Source organism: Macaca fascicularis, chromosome 4 (genome assembly GCF_037993035.2).
Source record: "Macaca fascicularis isolate 582-1 chromosome 4, T2T-MFA8v1.1".
Classification (NCBI taxonomy): domain Eukaryota; kingdom Metazoa; phylum Chordata; class Mammalia; order Primates; family Cercopithecidae; genus Macaca; species Macaca fascicularis.
Genome location: NC_088378.1, coordinates 8,310,857 through 8,336,149, shown reverse-complemented (window position 1 = coordinate 8,336,149; position 25,293 = coordinate 8,310,857). Strand labels below are relative to the sequence as shown.

Here is a 25,293-nt window from a genome sequence, read left to right as displayed (position 1 = left end):
TTATGGTTATCTTTATAACTGTATCACCTATAGCCCTTATTTTTTGTGATAGCTATTAGTTCTCTAATATGGCTAATGAATATAATTAATATATTTTCTCTTCTTCCCCTTCTACAGTACCACCTGAGTTTAGTCAATAATATCGTATTTCATAGTGCTTACCTTTGTCTGGTTAAATGTAGTTACATGCTCTAAATCCTGTCCTAATGTAGTTACATGCTCTAAATCCTGTCCTTTGCCTCTCAATGATAATAGATGAAGCGAAAAGCAAAAAAAAAAAAAAAAAAAAAGATACCTCCCATGTTTTTGTCATCTCTCTCTCGATTTGTGTTAGTTGTGTCATCTGCATATGATATATGTCATTTACATTCTATACTATCATCCTGACACCAATGCTAAATGAGGAGTTGTGTAGTTATTTATGCGAATGCTTTACACAGTCCTTTCAAAGACGTTGCTCCAGGCCTTTCCTGAGAGTCTCAAGCTTGTCTCCACAGAGTTTCCTCGAGAGTCGTTCATAGCAACAATTATCTTTGAATTTTTGAATTTCAAAAACTATCTATCTGACCGGGTACAGTGGCTCACGCCTGTAATCCCAACATTTTGGGAAGCCAAGGCAGGCAGATCATCTGAGGTCAGGAGTTTGAGACCAGCCTGGCCAACATGGTGAATCCCCGTCTCTACTCAAAGTACAAAAATTAGCCAGGTATGGTGCATGCCTGTAATCCCAGCTACTGGGGAGGCTGAGGCAGGAGGATCACTTGAACCCTAGTGGCAGAGGTTGCAGTGAACCGAGATCATACCACTGCACTGGGCGACAGAGTGAGACTCCATCTCAAAAACCAAACCAAAACACAACACAACACAACAACAACAACAACAAACCTATTTATCTGTAGATTTTATAACTAAAGGGCACTTTTCCTGGAAATATATACTGTGGCAAACCTTTTCTTATGAATCTTGCAGGTGCTTATCTATTGATCTGTTGTCTTCAGGGATGAGATATTGAACTGGAAACATGAAGTCCACCTGACTCTTACAAGTGACTTGATGGTTTTAAATAACTATACAGGCCGGGCGCGGTGGCTCAAGCCTGTAATCCCAGCACTTTGGGAGGCCGAGACGGGCGGATCACGAGGTCAGGGGATCGAGACCATCCTGGCTAACTCGGTGAAACCCCGTCTCTACTAAAAAAATACAAAAAACTAGCCGGGCGAGATGGCGGGCGCCTGTAGTCCCAGCTACTTGGGGGGCTGAGGCAGGAGAATGGCGTGAACCCAGGAGGCGGAGCTTTCAGTGAGCTGAGATCCGGCCACTGCACTCCAGCCTGGGCCACAGAGCCAGACTCCGTCTCAAAAATAAATAAATAAATAAATAAATAAATAAATAAATAAATAACTATACAAAAAGCCTTTTAAAAAAAAATTCTGATAAGTTCACTAATACATGTCATTGGGCAATGTTTGCTTTAATTTTTCCTGGACCACAGAGGTAATAATTTCTTCAACAATATATAAGTAGTTCTTGTATTTCAAAACATTTTTATAACCACATTTAAAAATATTTGTTTTTTCTCATTGTTTTGAATTTTTTCTTTGAGGACTTCAATTATGATAAGGTAGAGCTCCCTTGCCAGACTTTACGTCTCTTTCACATTATTCATTTTTCTCATTTCTGTCCTTTCTTTCCTCTTTGTATTTTTGCAATGCTATTTTTCCCTTTTCTTCCAGTTTCATTTTTACATAAGTTTCTTATTTCTACTTGCTTTCCGAATTCTGATGCCTTATGTTTCATCTTCTCCCATTACATCACCATTTCTTCCCTGTCATAATTCTCGGTCTCCTTTCATAGAAGTGGTGGATTCACCAAGTTTTAAAAATTCCTGGCAAGCTATTTGGTCATAGTGTTTAACTCTGTGTGGTATTTTTCATCAATTAGTAAGTTTTGTTGCTCTTTTAAATATTGTTCTTCTTATAGTAACTTTGATGTTGTGCTAGGTCCTACTTTAATACCTATCATTGAATTGAATTGGTTTTTCCTAAACACTTATTTAAAGTGGGCTTCTGTGTCGAGGCTTCTTGATCCAACCTTCTCCCTCTCTATTCTGTCGGAAAGAATGATGGTTGCAGGGATCATTTGTTAACGTATCTATTTTTGTTTGTCGGCCCCTCTTCTGCCTCTTTGATCCACAAATGGATATGAAGGGACTTTTGCTGGGAGCCTTATTTATACTCATTTTTGCAAACAAGAAACAAATGTTGTCCCTCATGGGATCTCCCTCACCAGAAATACATTTTTTTCTGGTGTTTTCTAGAATCTCTCAATGATCTCTCATCACTCACCATATTTCCTCTCTCTCCTTCCTCCCACATAACTTGTGCCTTATGTTAGCTGCTTTTGGTGGTCAGTTTTTCTCCTAATTTACAGCAAGTGAGGCTTATGGTTCCTTTTTATTTTTATTCATCTTATTTCATTCATATGATTTCCAAAATAAGAAGAAGAAAGGAGAAACATTCACACTAGAAATTATATTAACTTTTGAGATTTAGTACTTGTTAGGTACCAAGGCACTAAAGGAGGCTGTGAAGCGGGGCATTTTCTCAACACCTCCTATATTTCCTTTTGAAAGTTAAGATTTCTTGTCTGTGGTGACTCATATGTCATCTTATATTTAAAAAACAATAATACAGTAACATATTTCAAAGGAAAGATGTATTAGGAAACCCCTCACTGAGTCAGATTATCTGTGTGTGTGTGTGTGTGTGTGTGTGTTGTGTGTGTGAATTACTTATACAAGTATATTGAGTGCCTATATAAAATTTTAGTATCTAACATATTTCAAATCGTGCTTACCAATTCTATTCAAATCATGTAATCATATGCATGCATCCAAAGTAAATAATGCTATGCAAAAAGAATAACTTCTGAATGTAATGAAAGCTATTAACAAAGCTTCTGGATTGGTGAGTTGTAAGTGTCTGGCTGGGACTGGTTAGACAAATGGCCAAGTCAGGCTTGTTGTTGATGGAGAGCGGTCAGGAGTTTAATCTCCATATGGATTAGTTGGCTTTATTTTGGACACAAGCTGACCAAACTTCAGCCAGCTTTCACAAATAAAGATTTTGACTCAGGGGAAAAAAATGCATATTTACTAAAAAATAATAAAATGTAAATGAAAATAAAAATACTTTGCATCTGAATAGTGAAAGATGCATTACTATCTTTATTTAGGGCAGACAACATGCTATTTAGGTACATGTTCATTGTTTCTCCTTTTACATTCTTAATATTTCTTTCATGGTCAAATAGACCATGGTGGAAACCACGGTGGAAAAAACCTAGATGGATAGGACTCTAACCTAGTGTTTCTTATTGAATTATCTTCTGGTTAAATTGTAGAGAGTGTGCTTTATATGTGTGATATATATTTCATACATTTCTTGCTTTCTTTATTACTGGAGTTTCTAAATCATAATCAGAGTATTTAATAGCTCTGTAAATTGTATTAACTTTCTAAGTATTTTATTTTAGAGGGAGCCAGTGGAATTATGGGAAAGTGGAACCCTTTTATTTTTCTTACCAATATAAATATCTTTTATTGTAGACAGTTCTAAGAATTGTTTTCTATTAAATAGCTAGTTTTTTTCCTGGAGAATTTCAGTTTGCATCATTAGACACAAGAATTTTCAAATTTTCTATTAAAATATTCATGATATGTAAGATGTTAATGGTAATAGTCTCTTAATAGATACAAAAATAACATTTTTTACTCTAATTATTCAGTAAGAAATAACTCTTGCAAGACACAGAAGATACGTGTTTAGATATAAACTGTTTACCACCTTTCAACATTAAAGGTATTAGGAGAGTAGAATATATTTTACACTCTTGCCCATTTATATTCTCCTTTCACATTTAGCTCGCGATTCCTTTGGCCTTAGAGTTAGGTGTGACAGTGTGTTAGCTAAGCTGTCTCAGTCATTCAGGCATTTTATCAGTTCTACAAGACAGATGCTAAATAGCATAGTCTAAATTGAAGTCTCTGATGACTCTCGGAGACAAGTTGAAGGCAAGAGCCGCACTTGGGCACTTAAATATGTGCCTTTTTCTATATTTAACTGCAAGAAGAGGGCAGTTTTTAAGTAAACTTTTTTAGCCTTTAACTGTCAAGAATTTTTTTAATCATTTGGTTGTTGCATCTCATTTTGTTAAGAAAGGCTAACCACCTTTTCTTTTTCTTCTACAATGGAGAGTTTTAAAGATCACTGCTGCCTATTATTTTAAACAAAAATAATGTAAAACAAATTTTGTTGTTTAACCATGGCTTTCAGGACAATTTTAGACCATTTTGAAATGAAATATTGCTTCCAAATTGTGCCGCAGTTTATCTATAAATTTTAAACGACATACTCTCGATTTACTTAACAATCTTTGGGACTTCCTTAGGTCATACAGTTATTACAGAAGCATTTTTAAAATCAAGTGGACCTGAAAGAATCTGGTATCTATGAAATGGAGATAGATATTAAGTAATAGAGCTGAAGAAAATATGCTTTGAAATGTCGACTGGGATATGTTTCCATAGCCTCTTTGGATTTCAGTTAACCAAGAGAAAAACAAGGAGTTGATGTGTTCTTTGCAGTTCCTTTTAGCTCTAAAAGTGTGTGAATGCTCTGATAATATTGTATGTCCTCAACATTTGTTGAATTAATAAATTGAAGTTTTCCCTGCCAGCCATTGTTGCCTGTAGAGCTTTATTTTTAAAGACTCCGTAGGATGCTTACTCAACATGTTAAGTTAAAGTGTAGAAGGAATCATAGAGGTCAGCCAGGAACATTTTAGAGGAGGCTAAGGCTGCAAGGGTCCAATCACCTCCCCACACCTGGCAGTTCCTCCATGTGCGCTGAGCTGTCTTCTGAACTGCATGTGTCTTCGTGAACGTCCTTAAATCCTTCTGGAAGCAAAGCAGCTTACAATGTATGGTCAAGCAGAAAAACCAGCTCTAGTACCAAACTGTGCTAAATGTTTTAACTGAAATGTTTGTCAATTTTCTTTTCTTTTTCTTTCTTTCTTTTTTTTTTTTTTTTTTTTTTTTTGAGAAAGAGTCTCGCTCTGTTGACCAGGCTGGGGTACAGTGGTGATATCTCACCTCACTGCAACTCCACTTCCCGAGTTCAAGTGATTCCCCTGCCTCAGCCTCCCAAGTAGCTGGGATTACATGTGTACGCCACCAGACCCAGCCAATTTTTGTATTTTTAGTAGAAATGGGTTTTGCCATGTTGGCCAGACTGGTCTTGAACTCCTGACCTCAGGTGATCCGACCCCCTAGGCCTCCCAAAATTCTGGGATTATAGGCGTGAGCCACCATGCCTGGCTAATTTTCTACATACTGCTATCTTATACTGGTAGCATTGCATCTTTCTCATAGTACCTATTAGAAAAAAAATGCGTTATAAGTTATTTGTTTTTCTGTGACCATCGAAAGACAATGGTAATTTAAATGTAATTTATTATAATATGGACATGTTAATTTTAGTTTTTATGTTCATCATATTTAAACTAGTCTCTGCAAGTACTTTAGACTAATTTAGATTATTTCATTTAAGTATAACAGAAACCTTAGATGTTCAACCAGATTTTTCATTTGGACAAATGAATTTCAAAACAGGAAATGTGAATTTTATTGCTAGAGATTTCACATAGAAAATGTGTTGATCTCATCAATAGTGAATTTTTGGTTATAAAAGTGTAGTAATAATAACCACTTACATTTATAAAATGTACAGAAAATTCAGACAAATTAATTCTGATTTAACTGTTAACTACAAAATTGTAAATGGACAAATACAGGGAATAGCAAACATAATTTTCTGATAATTATTTCTAATTAAAATTGTACAGAATTTAGGTTCATAGGAAATTATAATATGTTTTTGTCTGGATCCACTGAAACCTGTAGGTACTCTGTAAAGGCTAAATAGCATTTTCTAATGAAAAGGAACAATGCCTTCAGACCGAAGAGGTTTATCTTCTGAGTTTGCAGAATTCTATATATTTTTTGTGACATTTCTCATATTCTTATTTCAAGTGCAGATTGTGGGTGATTTTTTTTATCTCTTCTCCTAATAATATATATTTTGAAGCTAATGTATTTCACTTGTATTTTTTCTCCAATCCGACCAAACCTACTAGTAACTTGTGAAAATTAGGCTTTCAATATATTTTTAATGACTAAATGATACAGGTAAAAGTCTAATTTAGAGCTATTTTCTTATTTTATTTATTTATTTATTTATTTATTTTGAGACGGAGTCTCGCTCTGTTACCAGGCTGGAGTGCAGTGGTACGATCTCGGCTCACTGCAAGCTCCGCCTCCTGGGTTCATGCCATTCCCCTGCCTCAGCCTCCCGAGTAGCTGGGACTACAGGTGCCCACCACCATGCCTGGCTAGTGTTTTGTATTTTTAGTAGAGACGGGATTTCGCCGTGTTAGCCAGGATGGCCTTGATCTCGTGACCTTGTGATCCACCCGCCTTGGCCTCCCAAAGTGCTGGAATTACAGGTGTGAGCCACTGGGCCCAGCCTAGACCTATTTTCTTAACTCCATTTCTAATAAACGGTTTAGTTTATGTGACCATAGATCCCCAAATTCAGAGTTATGAGCTCCTAACATTGAAAAACTTATTCTGTACTTCACAGGTTTCTCTGGCCATTTTTTGTAAGTGTATTGGTTATACATACAGCTTCCATTATAAAACCCACTCCTGTTCCATAAATGGTTATATAATTTATGAATTCCAGTGTAACAGTCCATTAATTTTCTTCTCTTTTCCTATTTCCAATTACCATTGGTTTTGACCTCCTTCAGCAATCACACCTGGCTAACATCTCAGATTTTGCCATTCCATAGGGTAGAATGGCTCCTACAGAATACAAGGTCTTCTTCATATTTCTCACTTATTCCTCAGTGCACTACAGTCTGGCTACCACCTCATCATGTCACTACTGCTTTTAGATTTTCAGATGGATACTTTCAGTTCTCCTCTTAATAATCTCCCTTTATTATTAAAAAAAAAACAACAAAAAATTTATCTCTCTCACTTGTTGAATTTTATGGTATCATCCCTTTTCCATTTTCTTGCTACTATTCTGACTATTCTTTCTCTTCTATAGAATCCACTTATTGTTAAATATTCAGGTACTGTCTTGGGGCCCCAGCCTTTTTCTCACTATACACTCTCCCTTTGGGAAAAGTTGACCATTTCCATAGATTGAACCTACCACTTGGTCACAGTCAAACAATATCAACAGCTTAGACCTCTCTAATAATCACTCTACAGATGTCCAGTTGTTCAGTGACCCCTCCTCCCCAAGTTGTTTATCCCACAGGCATTGCAAGCTTCATGTGAAGAAGGATCTAACACCACTTCACGGTAGGGATGTGGTTTGTTAGAAAGATTTGTGCTGAGTCTTGAAGGTGATGAATGGTTATTCAGGAGAAAAGGAAGGAGAAGAGAAAAGAGTGAGGGCACAAGGGAGAATTACAGGCTGATGGAAAATCATGGAGACCAAGGAGGAGCAGGATATATTTGAGACTGCCAGCATTTTGGTGTGAGTAATGCTTGAAGTGCCTGTGCAGGAATGACCGGAGAGACTGACAGTCAGCTTGCAAATGTCTTTGTGTAGTGTGTCAATGGGAAATCATTGATGGATTGTAAGCAGATGAAAGATATGATTTAATTAGTCTATTAGAATATTCATTGTGCAGCACACAGAGGAATCAACTAGAGAAAGCAAAGCTGGAGGCAAAAAGAGCAAATAAAGAAAAGACAGAGACTTTCTTACACAAAATTTAAAACTTTTCAATGCTAAATAAATAAAACAGGAAACAAAGATGGTAAGATATTTTCAGTCAACACAACCAGTACTTAATATATTCCAATATAAAGATCTCATACAAATTAACATTAATGAGGAAAAGACATGAACACACGCATTCACAATGCATGCATATTGTATTTATACAAAATGAGAAAATACTCATCCTCCTTTGTTAAATGTAGTAATCTAAATTGAACAGGAAGATTGATCTCTTTTTAAATTAGAAAATAATATTATCAAGAAGCATAAAATATACACAAAATTTACCCTATTATTTCACATTGGAGACTCTGTCTGAAGGAAATAATATAAAAAATCTCATATGCCTGGAATGTTTATACAATGTAATTACGATAGGCAAAAAATGGAAATAATACACATTCCAAATATAATGGCAAATAGTAGGTGGAATATTACTTAGCCATTAAATATGAAATTTTGATAGAAATCGCAACATCAAAACATATTAAACTAAGTTTAAAAGTACACTAAATGGAAAGGATGTAAAAATATGGTATTTGCAGTTTTATGGTTTTGAAAAGTTTAATAGGAAAAGCACAAAGTTATTAATAGGTGGTAGGATTACAAGTGATTTAATAAGATTTTCTTGCAAGCTTTGCAGTTTCTTATTATTTACATGGTTTAAACAAATAGACTATTCATAACTTTGTAGTCTTGAACTCTAAATTCCATCTCTGCCTCTAGCTCTCCTCATCCAATCGGTCAGATGCCCCAAATAATCCTTTAGATTTTTGCTTAAATTTAATGATCTAGGATGGTGACTGAGGGACATGTCCTGTAGAGACAAAGAGATTGGGATTAAAGTCTCTTTTCAACTGTGTGCTGACATGGTGATTTCCAGCCAGTTATTTACCCTCTTCAATTTCCTTGTCTGTGAAATCATTTTCATATAGTTTTGTTGCAAATTGATACCAATAATATTCATAAAGCAATGAGCACAGTGTGAGGGGTTTTGTTCTTATTCCTGATGCCACCCTAATTTAAGGCTTTTGCCATCCTATGCTTGGACCACTGCACTGAAATGCAGACCACTCACCTTGACTCTATGTTCTCCTGACCTCAGGCCATTCTGTTAGACCTTGACTGAAAACCCTTCCAGAAGTAGATGGCTCAAATCACTTGAAGTTTTCCCTGCCAGCCACTGTTGCCTGTAGTGCCTTATTTTTAAAGACTCCATAGGATGCTTACCAATATATTGAATGTTTATTGAAATACAGTCATGTATTGCTTAAACGTGGGGATCCATTCATGCGTTGTTAGGCAATTTCATCATTGCGTGAACATCATACAGTGTACTTACACAAACTTAGATGGTATTGCCTACTACACACCTAGGCTATGTGGTGTAGCCTATTGCTCCTGGGCTACAAACCTGTACAACATGTTACTGTATTGAATGCTGTAGGTAAATGTAAGAAGATGGTAAGTATTTGTGTAGTTTAAACATATCTAAAGATAGAAAAGGTACGGTAAAAATATGGTACTATAATCTTCTAGGACCACAATGGTATATGTGGTCTGTTGTTGACTGAAACATTGTTCTGCAGCACATGACTGTATATAAAGGCCGACCTTGGAGATATCGCAGATTCAGATTCGGACCACTGCAATGAAGCAAATATCAATTAAGAGAGTCACATGATTTTTTTGTTTCCCAGTGCATATAAATTACATTTATACTATATTATAGTCTAGTAAGGTACAATAGCATTATGTCTAAAAACAATGCACATACCTTAATTAAAAATACTTTATTGCTAAAATATGCTAACAATCATCTGAGCCTTCAGTGAGTCACAGTCTTTTTGCCGGTGGAAGATCTTGCTCTGACATTGATGGCTGCTGACTGATCAGTGTGGTGGTTGCTGAAAGCTGGTGTGGCTGTGATGATTTCTTAAAATAAGACAACAGTGAAATTTGCTGCATTGATTGATTTTTCTTTTCATGAAAGATTTCTCGGTAGCATGTGATGCTGTTTAATACCATTTTATGCACAGTAAAACTTTTTTCAAAATTGAAGTCAATCTTCTCAAATTGTGCCCATGCTTATCAATTAAGTTTATGTTTGCTGTCATTGTCCTTTTTTTAAAAAAATCATTTTGATAATGTTCAAAGCATCTTCGCCAGGAGTAGATTCTGCCTCAAGAAACTACTTTCTTTGCTCATCCATAAGAAGCAGCTCCTCATTAAAGTTTTATATGAGGTTGCAGCAATTTGTTCACATCTTCACTTCTAATTCTAGACTTTTTGCTATTTCTGCTACATCTCCAGTTACTCCACTGCAGTCCTGAACCCCTCAAAGTTATTCATGAGGATTGGAATCAACCCTCCTTTTAATGTTGATATTTTGACCTCTTCCTATGAATCAGAAAGGTTCTTAATGGCAGTTAGAATGGTAAATCCTGAATCTTTTGCAGAATATTTAAATTTACATTGCCCAGATACATCAGAGGAATCACCATCTATGGCAGCTAGAGCCTTACAAAATGTATATCTTTTTTTTTTTTTTTTTTTTGAGATCGAGTTTCACTCTTGTTGCCCAGGCTGGAGTGCAATGGCACAATATCAGCCTACTGCAATCTCTGCCTCCCGGGTTCAAGCGATTCTCCTGCCTCAGCCTCCCAAGTAGCTGGGATCACAGGCATGCGCAACCACGCCCAGCTAATTTTGTATTTTTAGTAGAGCCAGGGTTTCACCATGTTGGTCAGGCTGGTCTCGAACTCCTGACCTCAGGTGATGCACCCCTCCCCCCGACTCAGGCTCCCAAAGTGCTGGGATTACAGGTGTGAGCCACCACACCTGGCCTAAAATGTATTTCTTAAAAAAAAAAAAAAAAAAGTTGAAAGTCAAAATTACCCCTTGATGTATGGGCTGCAGAATGGGTGTTGTGTAAGCAGGGATGAAAACAACATTCATCTCCTTGTACATCTCCATCAGAGCTCTTGGGTGACCAAGAGCTTTGTCAATGAGGAGAATACTTTGAAAGAAATCTTTTCTTCTGAGCAGTAGATCTCAACAGTGGGCTGAAAATATTCAATAAACCATGCTATATACAGATGTGTTGTCATCCAGGCTTTCTTGTTCCATTTACAGAGTACAGGAAGCATAGATTTTTCCTCATTCTTAAAGGCTCTAGAACTTTTTGAGTGCTCAGGGACCACTGGCTTCAACTTAGAGTCACCAGCTGCATTAGCCCCTAACAAAAGAGTCAGTCTGTCCTTTGAAACTTCGAAGCCAAACACTGATTTATCCTCAGTAACTTTACTAGCCCAGTATCCTCTTCCAATAGAAAGCTGTTTGTTCTTCGTTAAAAAGCTCTTGTTTACTGTAGCCACTTTCATCATTTATCTTAGGTAGATCTTCTGGAAAATTTGCTGCAGCTTCTCCATCAGCACTTGCTGCCTCACCTTGCACTTCAATTTATGGAGATGGCTTCTTTCCATAAATCTCACAAATCAACCTCTACTAGCTTCACACTTTTCTTCTGAAGCTTCCTCACCTCTCTCAGCCTTCACAGAACTGAAGACAGGTAGGGCCTTGCTCTGGATTAGGCTTTGGCTTGAGGGAATGTTGTGGCTGGTTTGATCTTCTATCCAGACCACTCAAACTTTTTCCATATCACCAATAAGCCTGTTTCACTTTCTCATCATTCATGTGTTCACTGGGATAGCACTTTTTATTTCCTTCAGGAACCTTTCCTTTGTATTCACAACTTGGCTGACTATTTGGTACAAGAGGTCTTCCAGCCTGTCCTGGTGTCCAATATGCCTTCTTCACTGAGCTTAATTGTTTCTAGCTTTTGATTCAGAGGAAGAGACGTGTGACTCTTCCCTTCATTTGAACACTTAGGAGCCATGTAGAGTTACTAATTGAACTCATTTCAATATTGTTATGTCTCGGGAAATAGGGAGGCCTGAGGAAGGGAGAGAGATAGGGGAATGGCCGATTGGTGGAGCAGTTAGAACACAAACATTTATGGATTAAATTTGTTGCCTTATATGGGAGTTGTTTGTGGTACTCCCCCAAAATTACAATAGTAATATTGAAGATCACTGATCACAGGTTACCATAACAGATATAATAATGATGAAAAGTTGAAATAGTACCAGGATTACCAAAACATGATGCAGAGACATGAAGTGAGCCCATGCTGTTGGAAGAATGGCACTGATAGACTTACACAATGCAAGGTTGCCACAAACCTTCATTTTACTAAATAAACACAATATCTGCAAAGCACAATAAACCAAAGTGCAATAAAATGAATGTTTGTACATATCCTTAACAAATAAGGCTCATATATTTTCTGACTATCATGATCATAATATATTGTTAAAATCTTAAATTGTTATATTGTTATAACTTATAATCATTTTACTTGATATTATGAGCTCATTTTTGCTATCGTTGAGGAACCTATCTTCTGTTACAATGCAATTTTCTTATTGTAATAATTTTGTAAGCATTGTCCTGGTCATTTGATGACCTTGAGTATTGTAAAATTTCTAATGCATTGAAGCAATTACAGTTGGCAAATGAGGCAGACACTGAATTACAGAACTTCTCACTCAGGAGCCTACGCTGATGGTAACCGATTTACCGTTCCTGAGACTAACAGTTCAGTCCTGACAGAACTCAAGTCAACAGGTCTTGCCCACCCGTTTATAACAATGGCATTTTCACGAATCAGAATTTCAGATTGAAGCTGATGAAAACAAGAAATCAATACCTTTGCATCCTATTGTTTCAGCGTTCTGGGTTGGCTAAATTGGCCAATTAGAATAACACAATGCAAATTTCCTGTTGATATAAAAGTCTTTTTTAAACAGCTTCAGTTTATGCTAAAGAATAAAAATAGTGAAAAGAAAATTTTCAAACTATATAATGAAGACTTTTGAAGAGCCTTACATTCCTTCCTTCTTATTATTAGTTTTGTGACCATATGACAGACACTGTGATCTAAGTCCGAAATCCATTATACCACATTCCGTAAATGTAGGCATATAAAGTATTCTGTCATCTGTATTCATTTCAAACTGCATTCAGTATCTTGGTTCCCAAGCGCATCAGATTTTATTAAAAGCATTCTGCTGTAACATCCATTCTTCCTAATTGGTTTACAGATTGCCCCTACCATTCAGGCAAACCTTAATTGCATTTTCCCACAAATCTCGTTTGATTTATGGTCTCTTGTTTGCTTTCTATTATTTATAATAAATTGAGGCAAAATTCTTAAAACATGAAATAAAATTTATAATATTTTCTCTTCTACAAGTATGGAACTTACCTAAGGAGTTTCAGGTCATTTTGCTTGTTTTAAAAGTTGTTTAGACAAGCTACATCCATCTGTGTGGTTTCCAATAATAAGATCTTTATTACCATCCCAGAATTAATTATATTTCACTTGATTTTTTTATGTACAGATTTTTAGGATTATATGGAATAAATTATGTATAGAATATCAAAATGGTATGTCTTTCTATAAAGCTTAGGTGGATACACATGTCATAAGTATCTGGAACAGAAAAAGTATTATTTTGGCTGTAGTGACAAAGCATCTGCATAAAATTCGGTGCCACTCAGTGCCACTGATGCACCGAGAGAGCTAATTGAGAACATTCTAGCTTCTGTTACAAGTTCTGGCTTTTGAGATGCCAAGAGTTAATTTAGAATGGGTCTATAGCAGATCCCAAAAAGTATAAAGTGTTTAAAAATAAGTAAATAGCAGAAATATAAAGACAGAGGATACCAGAGACTCAAGAAGAGAATTTCTCACTGTCAAGTGATTACATATCACCATGGATTATGTTGTAAAGTTCTCTTCTAAATAAAGGCTTTCCCTGGAAGTGCAGGCATGGAATCATTTCTATAGGGTGCATGAAAATTTATTGAAAGGAAGAAGTATAAGTTATCTATATCAATTTATAAAAAGCCTTCTAAGCTTTGTTAGAAATGTGTCCATTCCTTCAAAAGTTTGAACATTAAGAATTTTGAGCTGAGAATCAGAAAGATTGGAGTATATTCAGTATAAGAGACAAAAAGAAAAGAGAACTTGATTTTTAAAGAAATGCAAAGACAAAAGGGGGAAAGATGGATGATCTCAACAAATTTTAGACCAACTCAGTAAGTTCGAGGCTTACTATCAGCAGTAAAAATAACTATGTGACGTCTAGAAAAACTCAAAAAGGATGGTTAGTGGATGATTAGCAAGAAGAATATCTAAATAATGGTTGTAGTTGAGTTTTTAAAATGGGGCATTGGGACTTTCTTCTTCACTAGAATTGTAAAGAGGCCCCAACATCTGCAGTGCCAGTGGAGACCTCACCAGGAGCTTGGGCTTGTTCCCCACTTAGTGACAAAAGAGTTGCCTCCTTCCCATTGGAGTTAAGTCAGAGGACTGCCTAGAGAGTCAGGAATTTCACCACTGTTCAGGGGAATGAGGCCATACCATTTATGATGTCAGTGTGGACAATGGGGGAGCAGTAATGAATCACTCCTGCCTCTTCCAGCCAGGAGGTTATCAGTGGAGGCCTAGTGGGTTCTGGAATCTCCATCCCCAGCTAGTATTAATAAGGCATTCTCTCCTCTGGGGTCACCCAGTATTAATGAAGCATTCCCTCCTCTGAGGGCAGTAGACGCCAAGTAGAGTAATGAGACTTCTACCCCAACTTGGCAGTAATAAGGTAGCACCCTTCCCCCAACCTTTACCAGAGAAATGTCAGAATAAGCAAGCTAAAGCAGAAGCTTTAAGATCTCATAATATAATGTATAAAACATCCAGGTTTCACAAGAAAATCAGTGATGACACCAAGAATCAGGAAGATCTCAGAGTGAATGTAAAAATATAATCAACAGGTGCCAACAACAAGGTAACAGAAATGTTAGAAACATCTAGGGAAGAATTTTAAATTACTTTCAAAAATGCTTTTACGAATATTATGACACACTTGAGACAATGAAAGAGTGGAAAGTCTCAGAAATGAACTAGACAATATAAAGATGAACCAAATAGAAATTGTAGAACTTAAAATAGAACTCAAATTAAATAAAAGCACATTTGGGCTCAACAGCCGAATGCAGGAGGCAGAAGGAATAACCCACAAACTTGAAGACGGAGCAGTAGAAGTTACCCAATCTGAACGACAGAGAAAATAGGCTGAAAAAAAGAAGTTTCAGGGATCTCTGGTACCATAACAGAAGATCTAACATTAATGTCATTGGAGTCTACAAAGAGAGTAGAAAGAAGGCAGGCCAAAGAAGTACTCAAAGAAATAATGACAGAAAACTTTCTAAATTTGGCAAGAGACATGAACCTACAGATTCACAAAGTTGAGCAAATTTCAAACACGATAAAAAGCAAAGAAATGCATGCAAAGGCACATCATAATTAAACTTCTGAAGATTAAAGATGAGAAAAATCTTCGCATAAATAAAAAAAAGTGGCACCTTATCAATAAGGGAAAGCAATGTGAATGAGAGTGGATTTATCATCCAAAGCTTTGAAGCCTAGAGGGAAGTGGCACACTATTTTTCAAGTGCTAAAAGAAAGAACCATGAACTTTAAATCCTACATCCAGTTAAAATGTGGTTTTGGAAATGCAGAAGAATCAATAAAATTGGCCAACTTCTAGTAATACAGACAAAGGAAAAAGTGAAGACACAAATTACCAAATATCAGAAATGAATAATGGATATCATGAGAGACCCTCCAGACATTAGAAGGATAATACAGAAAAACCACAAGCAATTCTACACTTGTAAGTTTGACAACTTAAATAAAACGGACCAATTCCTCAGAAAATACACGTTACTGCAAGTCATGCAATAGGAAGCAGATTATTTGAGTAGCTCTGTAACTTTAAAGGCTATTATATTACAATTTGTAATAGAAAACTCCATATCAAAAGGTGACAGAATAAGAATCACAGAAACCTACTGATTGATGCAGAAAAAAATTGAAAAAATAACTAAAATAACTAAAAAATATAACTTTTTGGCAACATAAAAATTTGTCAATCATTTATCAATTCCCAAAAATGTGATTCAAGATTTACTCCTCCAGGAGTTTCAAAAGTCCAGGAATCACAACTCTACAGTTTCCATGACAGTAATATAGTTAAAACTGTTCTTTTTATATAGCCTCCAGCTCAAAGAGCTGAATAAAATTGTTGTTAAATACATGTGGTTATTTAACAATTGAATGAATTTGAATGAAAATGGTGGCTATTAATTCTAATTCCAGAACAAATTCCTAATCTTCAATAAGTGAAAGGAAATCTTCCTTCCTACTGGTAATGCCCAATGCTGCCTCAATTACTCATATAATCATATACTGGGAGTAATGTGCTATGTAGTGGAGTAAATTCTAAACTCTAATAAACGTGTGTTACCTCACTCTTCAACTCCACGTCAGCATTTCCTCATTGTAATAAGGTATTTCTTAATACCACACTTAATTTCAAATATAATCCTTTTATATATGTATTAGATACAATGTATTTTTCATATCTAGTGTGTATTATATATTTATTGTATGTTATTTAGATATGTTAATATATTTATCAAAATTGGAGTTTTTAACAAAATATTACAAATTAACATATAAAATAACTAAAAAGATTAAGTTATATTATTCTGTCCATAGTATTAGCAAAGTAATCATGAATTTATTAAGCTAATATATAAAATGACTAGTATTTACCTTTTTATAATAAGCAGGGAAAAATAATCATGGTTAGACTATCTGTAAGGAACAGAGCAGTACACTCATTTTCTAAGTAGTTTACTTATTACTTTCAATTTTGCAATCTAATGAATTAGGTCCCATGTAAATAATGCAGATTCAAAAGATGTATTCAATGTAAATAACTCTATAGGAAATATTTATTCTTTAATGAAAATTTCAGTTTTGGAGATGGAAGTTTCTCATCGGTTCTAATTTCTCATCTGTTCTAATGTTACTTTCTTGTGAATTCATGTTACCAAATGTGAATTCATGTTACCAAATACACACATATAATAGGCCACCTTTTTTTTCTTTCTACACTCATTTATTATTACTTTTATATCGTTTTATTGTTAATATTCATAATATGAGAACATATTCCACTATTTTACATATATATAGAAAGATTGAAATGTTTTAAATTACTTCAGTATTCCATAAAGTATATCAAACCCAAGATTAGAATTTATAAGTATTTGAAATTGTTAAAGTTTTAACATTCTAAGCTTAAGACACTTCTATTAAAATGTTTTTTGTAAACATAGTATCAGTCTTCCCTATAAAGTGATATTTTAAGTGACATTTTCTAGGAATGCTTTCTAAAGTAGCTTGAAATAAAGTAGACTTTTAATAGTGATTATAAAATAATTTTCTTCCCCAGGTGTTTATATTAGCAGATTTCTGTTGTCCCTTATTAGATAATGTGGTTTTATCTTCCAACATATTTATACAAACTGAAGTCTTTTAAAACAGAAAGCCCTTTTATTGTGAATGTTTTTAGTATGTCTTAAAACCTGATCCCTATTTTTTTTTTTTTTCAATTAAGGTGAGAGGCCCTCCAACGGCAGGGGCATTTAAAGAAAGACCAACCAAGCCCACAGCATTTCGAAAATTCTATGAGCGAGGTGACTTCCCAATTGCCCTTGAGCATGATTCGAAAGGAAACAAAATCGCCTGGAAGGTAAGTCAGGACACAGCTGTGCCGGCCAGCTGCACTTCCTGGAGTGACATCCCCCAATACCAAACACACTTGACTGCTAAGTAAATAAACTGGAGTCATTTCTCAGCACATGGAAGATGGTGGGAAAGCTCTTAGAGAAAGCCCCCCTGTGTCAGCCATCCACCTTGACTAACAATTAAATTACAGCCTGCAAAGAAGCAAATGACAGAGTTGCTTTGCCTTAGAGAATTGTCTGCTGCCCAATTCATCTCTATTTTTATGAGAACCTGGCAGCCCGGCCTGATCAGGCAGTCCATCAAATGATGGAACTGGCAGCTGGATACGGAGAGCAACAGCCATTTATCTACCCCAAATTTCACCTTCCTGCAGGACACTTCCAAATGGAAGCTTTAATTACCTAAATGGATAGGTCAAGATTGTCTGCTCTCTGGAAATGCAGAGTAGAATACAAAAGCAGGCCGATCCCAATCCAGGCTCTCCTCTCCGTCCCAGCCTGTGTCAGCCCGCTCCATGGCTGTCACACGTGCCCTGTTAGAGGGTGACCTCCACCGCTGAAGCCATTACAGCATAGACATTTTTCTGACAAAAGGTTAATTGGCTTCAAAATAAATGCATTGCCTAATGACTCCATTCCAATGTGGTTGTGTTCCTTTAGAAAAGGCTGACTGATGTTATTTGTAAAAACTTGCCAATCTCTTAACCGGAGAAGGCTTTTACATTTAATTTGAGAAAAATAAATGCTGGTCTCTAACCGGCTCCTGCTATTTAATTATTGTTGTGATCAAAGACTTTGCTTTTGGTGATATTTATCAGCTAAAAGGGCTTCTCTGCCTACAGACAGCAAAGCAGTTGTGCACACTTATGAGTATCACATCAAGTTAAGGACAAGAAAAGCTTTGGCCAAATATCAGTTACATTAAGCAATCGACACATTTAACTTAGAAGTCCAGCAGTCGTGACCAAAAGCAAATCAGGAATCGTTTGTAGTTAGTAACAAATAAATTTACGTTTAAATTTGTTAAACATAAATCAAAGTAAATAGCTTATAGTAATTTACTTTGAGAAATCAAATAGCTTAAAAAGGTGCATTAAAATTAAAATTTTCCTTCCTGTATAGAAACATCGAAAGGATTATTTGCATGATGTCTAGTATGTCTTTTAAAATATTTTCATATTTTTATCAAACATTTCTAATTCTTGAGCAGTCATCCGATATCAGTTATCGAACTTAGAATTATTCCAGCTTATGTTACAAGAGGAATTTGGTGGTATCCTTATTATGAAACCTTATTATAAAATTTTGCGGGGGTGGGAAAGAGGTGAGTAACATTATTGTCTCCTTTATGATAGTCTCTGTTAGAATCTGAATTTGTTTTGTGAAAATGTATGTATGATGAGAAAAAATATGTAGCGAGTATAACTAACTTTCATACTTTAGTCTTAATGTAAGTATGTGTCTCCAAAGTTTTGTTGGGATTTTTGGATTCATATATTTGATTGGTTGCATGGATTTTGTGTTTGCCTGTCTATGTACTGGCTCATACAAGATAACACAGTAGAATGTCTTCAAAACCTGGTTCCTGTTGAGTAAAATAATACGTCATAATTCTTTATAAAAAGTGAGTGGCTTTTGGTGTTTTTCAGGTAATTATAACCTACATATAAATTGCATTAATGAAAATAAATTATATAGATTTATTATGATTCAAATAATTTTATGAGCAACCTTAGAAGTGTAGAGACTAGAAAAAATCACTTTGAAAATAAATTATTAATAAAAATATGAGACGAATCATTTTATCTTTGATAATCCAACAGTCAGCAGGGATATAAAATGCTTTTCTTTTTTATGGATATATTAATTCTCTTAAGCTACTATTGATTATAGTACTGATTCAGCAAGCTAGAAAGTAATAAAAAGAAGAAACAATTTATTTGCTGTCACTGGTAGTATAATAGCATAAATTTAGAAAAACATCTTATTCCAGAAGCTATGGACCTCTTTTAGAAAGTTGCTACTACATTTTAATTGCATTACTGTATCACTGAAGATAAGACATTCAGATTATTAATCATAGGCTTGGGAACCATCTATCCATAGTTTCATATTTATTTCGTGGCACATTTGAAAAAGCAAGAGACCAAGGCCCCGCACTCCACTCTTGTGTGTGGGCAGAGCAGCGGTTTCTGGTCATGCAAACCTCTCGTCTCAGTGTCATAGCTCATCCCTCATTGAGGACTCCTAAGGAGCAGTGCTTCCCTCAGAGGATATGACCTCTCTCAACTCTCCTCAGACACCCTAGGGACTCCAGGTGGATCTGCGAGCACCTGAAATGAAGTGCATAACTAAGTGAGAAGCATGTCTATTTCTTTATTGGTGTTTCCAGAGCCTATGGCTCTGAAGGACTTAGGAGGCACTGCTCTAAATCCTGGCACAGGCTGCCCCAGCCTCTCAGGGTCGTTCTAGTCTGTGAAGGTGCTGGTCTGGGGATCCCTCCCCAGGTCCTCAGACTCCTCTTCTACTTGTTCTGGATTACCTGACCAGATCTTCACCAGGTTAGGAACCTTTGTATGTTGTTGAAATAACAAAGGTACTCTATGGTAACATCAGAAGGTAGAAGTTAAGAGTTAGAAACAGACAGATGTCTTTGCATGCTTAGGTATCTCAGCCCACACCCTGCTCTCAGTACCAGTTTCATGCACATGAAAGTGGTCATTTGTTCCAGATGCCAAAACAACGTGGCAGGCTGCATGTCATCGTCTCTGTAGCTTCGTCTATTTCTTGTGGCATCTCTGAAGATTGCAGCAGTGTCTGATCCAACTGTCTGCAGTGGTGGAAACATTCTACATCTGCACCGTCTAATATGGTACAACTGGCCATATGTGGTGATTAAGCACTTGAAATGTGCCTACCGAGACTGAGGAACTGAATTTTTAATTTTATTTAATTTTAATTAATTTTAATTTAAATAGCCACATGGTTACCATATTAGACCGTGCAGCTCCAGATTAAGATAATGGCAATCAAAAATAAATGCCTGAATCTGCTACCCAGATAGATAGAAGGCTTTCACTATGTTAGAATTGTTATTATTAAAGTGAAAAAATGGGACCCATCTATGGATTTATTGTCATGGTTTTCTACGTGTATGATAAATTTCTTGGTAAATATGAGAAAAGTTTTGCAAAATGTTTGTAGCGAAAATTTCTCTATACTTATCAATGGCAGTTCATGAGCTATGAAAGATGAATAGATCTCATCTCAAATATGAAATCTACCAGACAATCTTGATTATCAATGGTTGTAGTTATAAAAAAGCTTAAGGAATACTTAAACAAAAAATGTTAATCTGTTTCTTTTGCTACATTTTTCTTCACCCCTCTAACATTTGGGAAATAACGACTGTTGATTGTTTTGCTGTCTTCAATATACCTGAGGCACTGTCAGTTTTTAGAAATAACTATATGGTATTGTAAACCATTCATTTATTTTGAAGATGGAAACAGCTACACCTACGCAAAGGTGTCTCTAAAATCTTTCACTTTCTAGGCATTTTGATGTAGTAGATATTGATACAGGCCGTCTTTCTCCATGATAATGTGCTATGTGACAGAATGCGACATGCACTAAGATGGATTTGTTTTCCACTAAATTTCTAATAACCAGGCATAAGAAGGTCCCAGATATCAGATATATTAGAAAAGGAAATAGATAAACCTATAACCCCCTAGGAAAATCAAGATATAATACCAACCCTTTCACAAATGCAACAAGATCACAAACCTCTCAAATCTGAAAGGGAGAAATGCAAAATGGACTTGTACTTTGTCCAAAATCCCTCCCCAGTTCCCCCACAGCACCCAATCACCCCACCCCTGACAATATCATGGTGGTCCTTGTCCAGAGCAGCAGAGATGCCAGAGGCCTTTCTGCAGTCTAGCTTTTTCTTCTTTGACATGTAAATGATATTCCATAGCCACCTATATTGAAATGAAATTAATAAAGCCAGAACTGATACACATGAACAGGTATATGTGAGAATGGACTTAGGTGGCCTCTACTCACTACCAAAAGTGTATCTTCCTCACTGGCCTATTAGAGATACATCAAATCTCACCATGGAGGCAAATTTCCCCTTAGGTTCATGTAGTAATTCTACCTGTTGATTAAAATTTAGATCTCCAGACTAGTTTTATATTAAAAAATACCTTCTTAATATTAATCAGATAGCTATAAACACTTAATAAATACTTGTTATAAATAAATGTTGACATCAATGTGTCATTTATATGTTTATACCCCACATTATTTCAAAATGGATTTAAATTGTCTTACAAAAAAACTATAAAGTCAGCATAAATAAGAGATGAGAGAAATGAAAACCATAGGGACCCAAAATGGATCCAGTACCAATGTTAGTAAAAATAGGCCTATCCTGAAATTCTATAAGGCAGAGATCTTTGTCTGTGTTTCTGATTTGTTCACTCACTTTCCTGGTACCTAGAACAGTACTGTCACAGGGCAGGCGCCCAGGGATATTTATCTGATGAAAGTAAAGCATTCAAGAGTTGATTATTTTTAAGTCTTATTTCTCTTGCTCCATAGGCCTCTCTTTCCTTATCTGTAAGTGACAACAACATGCCAGGTGATTTCTAAGGCACTTTTAAATTAAGAGCATTGAAATAAGTTTTGTCCCATAATTATTAAAATAACAGTATTTTGAGATGTTCATGGATTACTTCAAAGAACAAATATCGAATACAAATTTGCCACAGAGATCAATTCTTCTGGTAGTAAAATGGAAATATTAGCAGCAGAACATTTAATTTGAATCCGTAGCCCTTCAGGTTCCAGAGTGATATGCAACGGTCTTGAGGAGGTTGAACTTTTACCACGAGAATGCTCTTTAGGTTATACATGAATGTTTTTCAATGACTACTCATCCCTTAAAGTTTGCTTTCAAAATGACAAGTTCGCTTCCCTTTCTAAAGGACTGAAAATGTATGTCGCACTTGAACACCCAAGTAAAGGAAATGCTGTGAATAAATTAATCAGATGCATAAATCAGCCTTTATAATTTCCACTGATGGTGTCTCAGACAACACCTTTAATTATGTGTTGACTAACAATTCCATTCAGTATTTCTTCTCTGGCATTTTCTCCTTTTTTTCTAGTTCCTTTTATTTCTCAGCAGCATTGGTATTCATGAACTATAAAAAGCTCTGTCACTGTGACTGTTTTCATTGACATAACTGATAATTTCCTAGTAGGAAAAACAGTTATTGCATATAATTATTATAAAAGTGTGCACACATTTTCTTACAATTAAAATCAGCCCCGACTCAGGATAGCTCATTATCTGTAAATATTATTGCATTTTAAAGTAAATCACACTGTGATGTGATACACGATCCATTTGCTATCAATGTATTCACAAGATTCTGTAATTCTGAGTTATAATTTAGTCCCTTGGTACCTTCAATTTCTTAATGTTTCAATTTCTTAAGGATTTAAAAAATTAATGCTACATCTATTGCCCCTAAGTTAAAACTGATATTGACTTTTGAAATCTTGTAGGCAAATTTATTTGAGCTGAATAATTTGTTTCACATCAAGGAGAATGAATGTTCTCTTAGAATTGTCCTGGGCTTCTATTTCTTTTGATAACTGCCAAAGCTTGAGTTTGGATAACAGGACTTAGTAGAATTTGCAAGGCAAATTTTACAAGAGAAGTGACAATTTACCTGATTTTTGTACGAGAGATCTGCCACGTTCCCACAATTATTTCCTTTGTGATTAATTAATAGGCAGAGCTTATTCCAGAAGTCTTGAAAAAAATAATCCTCTGGCAATGAGTGTACTATTCTTAATGCCATTCTTTTCTTTGATGTAAATTGCTACATCTTAAAAGTGTACAGCATGAAAATACAGCCATGTATCAGAAATAACTTTTATTTAAATTGGTTAGATGACCTCTGAAAACCAGATGAAAGATTTTCTGCTGAATGGGCTGGTGCTCCCTGCTGCCTATATAATTTATGTGAGAAATTAGTGCAAATGGTTCACTTTTATGGAGCAGAGCTGCTTGTAGCAAGCCTGCAGAAACAATTTTCCCCCAAGCCTCCATCTGTTCTTCAAACTAGGGCATATGCCATCTCATCGAGCTTGAAAGTCAACTGATTTATAACTCCTGGAAAGTGCATAGATTGAAAAGAAAGGTCGACCGCTGCTCTGTGACAGTGATTTGTTTGGCATTGGCTAAAGACAATTCACATTACCAGGGACCCACGGGGAAACAAGAAATGTTGTAAGTTTCAGATCTCAGTAGACTGACAACTAGAAGAAAAACAAATCACTCCTGCTTTTTAAGTCAGATGACCACCACGGTTGAAAAGTAGGTCTTGGTAGTGCTGAGGGTGTCAAAGCTAAGCTGCCCCCCGTATTGTCACATAGCATCCCATGAAGAAATGTGTCACTGCCACCCTCTCAGTGGTAAATGTTGCCATTGTAGAAGTATCAGTACTCTGATGTTTAAACAAAAAACGTGTATCGCTGCTTTTCAGAAAGTTGTGTTTGGAGACACAAATTGGTCTTTGATGAATTTTCTATCTCTACCCAAGGTTAATCTCCAGTTCTGTTCCAATTAGCAATTTAATGAATGGTTCCCTCCTGTCTTGTCACTCATCACATGTCTTTTCTCTTTACTGAAGCACTATTGAGATCAAAAGTCCTTTGACAAGTGACAAATGGAATCAGATTGGCAGGATGCTTGTAAACAACAACAAAAAAATCATTCTTTGTTTGATGTTTTCATTTCAATAGTCAAAGTGTCATCTTCCCAGATAACAACTTTTAGTATATTGATGTTTTTGTTATCTTTTTACTACATGTATGTATGTTTTTTGTTTTGTCGAAACTGTGTTTCACATGATAATTTTTAAGGAACTCAAAGGAGCATTCATGGTCCTAATTAAGAGAGGAGATTGATAGTGGACATACTGCCACAGGAATTCTAATAGTTTCCTCCAGTTTAATGACAACGAAAAAGACAATCATCTTTTAATGTGCAGGTTTAAGTTTTCAGTAGTCATTACTAAGGCCTTTGGAAAGGAGATACCCAAACATGTTCCTATGCAAAGCTCCATGTTAGCAGGGATGCACACACATGGCTTTTCCTGTAGTAATTCTCATGGCATGGTGCCCAACCACGTAAGCAGGCTTGTCATTGTGAGCATGTCGTTAGCATGTTTTTGAAGAGAATAGTAACTACTATTTTCACAAAGTTCATTATGTCTGAAGCACATTTCTTGCTATTGGAAAAAGTATAGAAATGGGCATAGTTGACAGAATCATTTTAAAGCCAGCCTCTGCCCCTACTCTAAGACACTGTCTTTACAACAAATAATCCTACAGAATTTCCAAGGTTTGGTTTGAATCTGAATAAAGGTAAACCCATCAACCTTTCTAGCCATAAATTCTCAAATTTTGAGTTCTTATTTAGATTGATCTCTCTCTGTTCATGCACAGGTTTAAGCACTTAAAAAGACAAGTATATGGTTTGAATATTTCTGAATTCTTGAATATCTCGAAAATACAAAATTTCGATTTCATATTCGTAAAACACAATTTAATTGAAATTAACATTCTTAAATTACAATTGCTTCCCTTCATATCTCTTTAGAAGATAACATCTTTGTATTCT

General features: G+C 35.7%; 1 protein-coding gene across 5 annotated transcripts in view; it reads left to right on the top strand.

Annotated features, from left to right (window-relative positions):
• PACRG (parkin coregulated) overlaps window positions 1-25,293 on the top strand; it is a 593,702-nt gene that overhangs the window by 68,181 nt on the left and 500,228 nt on the right. For 3 of the 5 annotated variants that reach the window (XM_065543174.2, XM_005551492.5, XM_045390382.3), the window contains exon 2: window positions 17,456-17,590. The exons of the other annotated variants lie outside the window; for them this stretch is intronic. In XM_065543174.2, the coding sequence (XP_065399246.1) occupies window positions 17,456-17,590 (135 nt within the window). The remainder of the gene's footprint in view (window positions 1-17,455; window positions 17,591-25,293) is intronic. 5 annotated transcript variants of the gene reach the window in all.